Source organism: Penaeus monodon, chromosome 4, assembly GCF_015228065.2.
Source record: "Penaeus monodon isolate SGIC_2016 chromosome 4, NSTDA_Pmon_1, whole genome shotgun sequence".
Classification (NCBI taxonomy): domain Eukaryota; kingdom Metazoa; phylum Arthropoda; class Malacostraca; order Decapoda; family Penaeidae; genus Penaeus; species Penaeus monodon.
In genome coordinates this window covers 53516465-53523964 of record NC_051389.1, presented here as the reverse complement: position 1 = coordinate 53523964, position 7500 = coordinate 53516465, and the positions used below count along the sequence as shown (strand labels likewise).

The window sequence follows — 7500 nt, the reverse complement described above, 5'->3', positions numbered from 1 at the left end:
CGTATGGTGATGCGTGGTGCTTCTGAAATTGCATTTAGAGTGATGATGATGATGATGGTGATAGTGATGGTGATGATGGTGGTGATTATGATTATGATTATGATGATGATGATGATGATGAAAATTATATAGTGTATGGCTCCAAAGAAGTACTAAGTTACTGATGACGATAACTGATGATGATACCTGGTGATGGAGATGATGATGCTGATGATGATGACTGGTGATGATTAATGATGACCATAGTTGCAATGCGATTATAGTAGTGAAGATAATGTGAGGAGGAAGAGCAACTGATAAACAATAATTATGCCAACCATTTTGCTGCCATTGCCAAAAGTTCAACAATAAGTGATGATTATATGGTGCTGATAAAGACGATAGTTTCTCATCATTAGTATGATCATCCGCACAATAACGAAAAAAAAATATTACCAACGACGGTGATAAATAACGACTAAAAGTAATGACAATTATTAATATCATTATCCCTCTCATAATCATCATCAAATTTTCATCATCATCATCAGTATCTTTATGTTGACAGCAATACCAAAAGGCAAAAACGATACAATAAGAAACTCCACCATCTATCAAACTATGGAATAGAGAGAAGGAAAGAAATATATTCGGAAAGTATTAAAGTTGCAAAATTGCATAATTTAGGCAATTAAAGCCTTGTTTGTCTCGACCCCCGTGCCATCTCACTCCTGGGATCTGGGCATATGTGTGCATTATGGGTATACGCATATTTGATGCACTCGCACGGACGCATACACACGTAGGCGCTCTCTCTCTTTCTCTCTCTCTCTTTCTCTTTCTCTCTCTTCTCTTTTTTCTCTTTCTCTTTCTCTTCTCTTTTTCTCTTTCTCTTCTCTTTCTCTTTCTTCTTTCTCTCTCTCTCTCTTTCTCTTTCTCTTTCTCTTTCTCTTTCTCTCTCTCTCTCTCTCTCTCTTTCTCTTTCTCTTTCTCTCTCTCTCTCACACACACACACACACACAAACACGCACACCTAATGTGACAGGAAGAGATGAATAAACAGGTTAGCAATGAACATGCGTATATTCATATACATGTGTGTGAGACGGAGAGAGAGATAGAGAGATATCTATACTTGAAACAAAATAATATGTAGAATTATATAAATCATATAAATTAGTATATGTAGAATACAGCAATGAATATATAAAATAACATCATATTTCAGTAATGTGATATAGATCAAGCTTGGTCACACACACGCGTATATGTGTAACTGACATGACTTGCATCTCCCAAGCTTAGAATCAGACCCGCCCATTCACCACTTGACCCTCTGCGTTATTCTTCGTGACCCGCAGCATTGAAACCAATCTTCATATCATTCAGTCGCAACTTGTGTCACTGATAACGCTTGATAGATTTATCTGTTTCTTTTTTCTTTTTTTTATGGATGGTGATGAGAGAGAGAGAGAGAGAGAGAGAGAGAGAGAGAGAGAGAGAGAGAGAGAGAGAGAGAGAGAGAGAGAGAGAGAGAGAGAGAGAGAGAGAGAGAGAGAGAGAGAGAGAGAGAGCAAGAGTGAAAGGGGTGCAGCAAGAGACAGCGAGAGACTAAGACAACACGGAAATTAATCGTAAAAAAATGTGCCATGATTATGATATTTTTACCCTCCTCCTTCACACGAGAAACCTTATGTAAACCATAGGATACGGTTCCTTTATCCTCCTATCCCTCTCCTCAGTTCCCACCAACTAAAAGAGTCTTGACTAAGTCCTCAGTTGCGCCACTTTATCTACGCCAGTTAAGGACCGAGTCCCTTAAGATTGGATAATGACATGCATTTATGCTTTGAGACACGGGGTCAGAGTATCCGTGAGTCCCTGGGTGCATGCGTCTTTTTTAACTATATATATTGTGAAATAGCGACATAGCAACATATACATAGATCATGCCCGTTTCACTATTTTGTTTTTGTTCTTTTTACCATGCTGTGTTTGGATGATTATATATATTTTTCTTATGCAGGTGAATTCTGTTACCGACCTTGCATGCCCAACGACACTCGCATTTGCCAGTTCACATTTGAGGTTCATCTCTACCAGACCTTATCTAGGTAAGATCTCTCAGCTTACTTTGCTTTAGGTAACTCACAATGTACATAAATACAGTATATATATTACATTTATTTGTAATTTAACTCAACAGCACTAAGACAACATTTCCCGTCTGCTGATTCACTGCTGGCTCATTTTGCTGTATCACCGGCAAAGCGGATGCACTTTCCTGTTATTTACTTGGACGAGTCCCTCTCCCCCTTATCATCTGTATGAATCAAGCTATGCTGGGATTTTTTGTTAACTGTACCATAAGGGATACACTGAAATGAGATACATCAGAGTGGCTCAATTTCAACTTCTTGGACCACTTCAGCAATAAACCCACAGGTCGCGCATACACAATAATTATATTACACAATGTATGGCTCCAAAGATGTACTAAGTTACAGATAATCAATTTTTATGACGATTCCAATGTTTGGTTGTCCAGGTCGAAGACAAGTTTCTAGAGCCTCATTTGCTACTTTATTCCTAAGTTCTGATTGAACTTGATCCATTGAAGAAAATGTACGATCGCTTACTGACGCACTCCGAAAACTGGCATTCACGCACTCAGTTGGTGCTCCCAGATCGCTGTCATCCTAGCAAAATAAATAATTGTAGAATAAAATAAGAGTTGCAGAATTTCCTGTAAGTGTCACTGTGATAACTAGCTGCTTATATTGTGAGCCAATATCAGGCACAAATCTTAATCCATTTTATATATCAGCACAACAAAATATTTGCTACAGCATTTTACATGATATAAGACACAAGAAAATAATAATCGGAGTGACCTCATCTGACCCCACTTAACCCGGTTAGGGCGTGCTACAAATGTCCCAGCAACGCCACCGACTGCGACAGACCCGAGTGTGTGGCCGGGGACGGGACGCGCAGGATGGTCACGGCGGTGAACAAGGGCATTCCAGGACCGTCTATTCAGGTGAGATATCCTGCTTTCAGTTCCTCTACGTCGTTTTTGGAAATGTGTCGTGATAATTTTTAACGTTCATTTGAAAAAAAAGTAACGAAACGTGGTTGAGTGAAATAATGCATGTAGTCTTGTACGCCTGTGAGGAGAAAAAAGGTTGTAATCTCTGAAAATGCATACTTACTTTGACAAGAAATACTCCATGATTCCTTCATTTCCCTCTCTGTTCCCTACCACCAAGCGTCGCCAATAATCTTAAACTGTCAACGCGACAAAGGTCTTCACCAAAGAGTTCACAATCCCCTTCCCAGGTGTGCGTCGGCGACAAGGTTCTCGTGGACGTCCTGAACGACATGCCGTCCACAGCCGTCACTCTCCACTGGCACGGTCTAACGATGGGCCCCTCCTTCGCCGTGCCCCGAGCCGAGAAGACGCCCTTCATGGACGGCACTCCGGGCATCACGCAGTGCCCAGTGGGTCCCTCGTCCGGGTTCAGGTACTCCTTCATTGCTTCCAATCCCGGCACTCACTTCTGGCACGCGCAGACAGGTGAGAAGGAGGAAATGGAAAATGTTTTGGGCTCGATCTATGAATCAGTTTCATAATTTACGCATTAATGAAACCGTTATCGTGTATATTGCAATTTTCTACAAATCTAGAAAATACCTGTTGCTACTCAAAGTATACGTCGTGGGCCTGGAGATTAATTTTCTGTCTCTCCAGTTGTAAACAGTTTCTAGCTGCCTCAAAGTCTAAAAAATATCGGATTCTATATAAATATCTATGTATTCGCAGGTCTTGAACGCGGCGACGGTGTGTTCGGCCCACTCATTGTGCATCAGTCACATGAAAAGGATCCTTACCAGAAACTGTCACAACATATCATGACGGTATGAGCTCCGTTACAATTGTGTATCCATATGCATGTACCCCCCCCCCCCCACACACACACACACACGAGTGTGTGTGTGGGTGCGTGGGGAAGAGTGCTCACAAATGTTCTTAGCAGACAGCTGTAAGCTAAATATTGCAGATATTTACATGCAGTATATGATAAACACAAAGATGCAACGGAGTGAACTTATATTACCACACACCACAAACGAACAAAAAGTAGAAAACAGCGCAGCACATTAAAGAGAGTACATCAGACAAGACCTTGATTTCCAGATCAATGACTGGTTCCACTCCTCGACGCAGTCCAAGTATGTCCTCCGTCAGCACAGCAACCAGGAGGCCAAACCCCGGTCCATCCTGATCAACGGCCGGGGTCCCCAGAAGGTACTTCATATACGTGACCTTGAATGCAGTTTTAAGGAACTTATGACTCTATACATAGTCCTCTTTCATCATCGTCTTACCTTTAATGCGATACATCATATGGACTTTGATATATATTATGAATATTATATATACAGTTAACGATGTGAAAAGTGGTTACGTTGTTTTACGATATTTGTCTTGTATTCCAGCACGACGCGGATGAAGTCGCTCGAGTTCCATACTCAAAATTCATTGTGGCTAATGGTAGGACAGACTATTAAATGGTTGCATTGGAGAGGGATTTATTATATATATATATATATATATATATATATATATATATATATATATATATATATATATATATATATACACATGCATATATATATACATGCATATATATAGACTGATATATATACATGGATATACACATAGGTAGATAAACAGGTTGGTTGATTTATATATACGTGTGTGTGTGTGTGTGTGTGTGTGTGTGTGTGTGTGTGTGTGTGTGTGTGTGTGTGTGTGTGTGTGTGTGTGTGTGGAGAGAGAGAGAGAGAGAGAGAGAGAGAGAGAGAGAGAGAGAGAGAGAGAGAGAGAGAGAGAGAGAGAGAGAGAGAGAGAGGGAGAGAGAGAGAGACTGAGTACAGGAAGACCCAGAAAGAACGAGAACGAACGAATGATGCACAAAGAGAAGGCTCGCCCACCCACAATCAACGCTTCTCCCCTACCCTCCCCCTCCCCCAGACACCCGCTACCGCATGCGGGTCATCAACGCTGCGGTGACCAACTGCCCCGTGACTGTGACGGTGGACAGCCACGACTTCGTTCTCCTCGCGGCGGACGGCAGCCTTGTGTCGCCCATGAACACCACCTCGCTCCTCATCTATCCAGGTAATTCGTCAAAGGTTTAGGATCGTAAGTCAACGTGATTAGTTAATTATAACTCCGCTTGATTTATTAACTTGCTTAATCGGATTTTTATGTTTAGGTCAATTATCCGCCATCCAGCCTCTGTTTCCTTCCATTCCTAAATTGCAGGAAGAAAACATTACGGTTTTACCATATGGCTTTCTTACCTCCTAAGAACTACTCTTTCATTATTAAATTTAAACATAATCTAATTTTGCTGTCTAGTCTTCTCATCATTCCACATATCACCAAAAAAGATCGCAAGAAAAAAAATAATTCTCAACTCACCGCCTTTCTTCTCCCTCTCCCTCCCAGGAGAGAGATACGACGTGCTGATCGCTGCGGAGCAACAGCCATCTCCTGACGGCGGTGTCTTCTGGGTGCGCGTGCAGGGAGGGAACGACTGTGGCCACCTTCAGCAGTACGCAATTCTCCAGTACCTGCCCACCAACTTTTCCTTTGCCGAAGCTCCGCCCACCGTTCCTCCGCAGACCACGCCCACTCCCAAAACACCACCTGCGCCGGGATCGGTGAGTTGTTCTGTATTCTTTTGATTCTAAGTCATTTTGCTGTCTGTGTAAACTGGAAGCTTGTTTTTCAACTAAGGTGTTCGCCCTTTCTGTTATTAATACTTTTCTTCATTGGGAACATAATTTCTTATATTCATACCTATGAAAATCTCTTTTACATACTAGCATTTACCTTTTTCTTTCACTTTTGATTTTTATCCACTCATTTATCCATCTGCTTCATTTTGGAAAAGGATTTTGTCAGTGTCCCCCAAATTGTCATCATGACATGGCCTAAAATCGCAACGTCCACCAACAGCAAGACTTCAGCGGGGCATGTGGCACCGAAGGGCAGCGTTGCGTCACTGGTCTGAGGTCACCCGCGGATCTGCCCGCCTCCCTTCAGGTCACCAAAGCCAATACTACTCTCTACCTCGCCTTCTCGTCGAAACAAATTCACAACGAGAATTTCTACTCCATTCTCCTCTATGATATCTATGAAGGTGGGGAGACCGATATGAATCACAGGTGGAAATGTTCAGAAAAAATCGTTGGTGAAATACAGAAAATAGAGTGTTTTCACATATATCATATATATTGCATAGATTATAGGCTTCAGCTGTGAAGATGGTACCATTTTGATATCATTATTCTGCCCACGCATTCTGCAATTTTCTTTATTTAACCAAATCGACAGATTTTCCCCTTCCCGCATATTCTCTTAACCGAAGACAAAATTTCTCCACCGTCATTCATGCAAATTTCACAAACCACGGAATCACTTCAGAGACCGACCCTTCGAAGAGACTGGCAACGCCCCAGATCAACCACCTGAGCTTCCGCGCTCCGCCCATCCCCCTCCTGGTCAACCACCGCCCACTCAGGTCCGAGAACTGCAGCAGCGAGGGCGTGAGGCGAGGGCACTGCACCGCCGACTTCTGCGAGTGCCTCCACGTCCTGCAAGCTCCAATTGGGGCCGTCGTGGACCTCGTGCTCATCGGAGAGGGTGAGCGCAGGCTTCTTCAATCTGCGGGTTTATTCCTATTAGGGGTGTTGGTGGACACCCATTTAGTACACATAATTACACAGTGCCATGATCGGTGGTGTTTTATGTTATAAATATCTATCCATCAAGAAGAGGAAATGACATTTATTAACACTGATTGCATGTTATTAATCATTATCGCATAAAGCACAACCTCGCGAATTAACCTTCATAATAAATCACCAAGGTCATGGGCATAATGCTAGCATTTATAGAAGAAATCAAACCATCGGATACTAACATCTGACTCTCTTCCCTAGGACCCGCCAATGGGACTTCCCAGGCGGTGCATCTCCACGGCTTCAAGTTCTGGGTCCTGTCTCAGGTGGCGGCCGAAGACGTGCCCACGCCCACCTTGACGACCACGACCACCACAACGACTACGACCACCACAACGACCCCATCCCCCAACGACGATTCAGAGGACAGCGTGGACATTCCTCCTGTAGGCGACGAGTACCTCTCACGGGATAAGGTGATGCAACTGGACGCGGAGGGGAAGCTGAAGCGGTACGTGTTGGACCCCGTGGCCAAGGATACCGTCACTATCCCGCCAGGAGGGTACACCATTGTCAGGATCGTCGCCGAGAATCCCGGTAAATCGAGAAGGATTTTTACTCTCCCTCTCCCTCTCTCTCTCAAATATTAAAGTTTCCCCTATGAAGAAAAAAGAGAAAGAAAAAGGTTGTAATATATGAACAACATTTTCTTAATTTATAAATTAAATTTTCTTAATTTTTGAACTACATTTCCTAAACACT

General features: G+C 42.8%; 1 protein-coding gene across 1 annotated transcript in view; it reads left to right on the top strand.

The window, feature by feature from the left end:
• Window positions 1–7500, top strand: part of LOC119572606 — a 20887-nt gene that overhangs the window by 11762 nt on the left and 1625 nt on the right. Inside the window, 11 exon segments of the mRNA XM_037919711.1 lie at window positions 2006–2093; window positions 2902–3022; window positions 3322–3559; window positions 3806–3900; window positions 4181–4291; window positions 4483–4537; window positions 5021–5167; window positions 5501–5715; window positions 6014–6197; window positions 6482–6700; window positions 7000–7335. Of these exon segments, the coding sequence (XP_037775639.1) occupies window positions 2006–2093; window positions 2902–3022; window positions 3322–3559; window positions 3806–3900; window positions 4181–4291; window positions 4483–4537; window positions 5021–5167; window positions 5501–5715; window positions 6014–6197; window positions 6482–6700; window positions 7000–7335 (1809 nt within the window).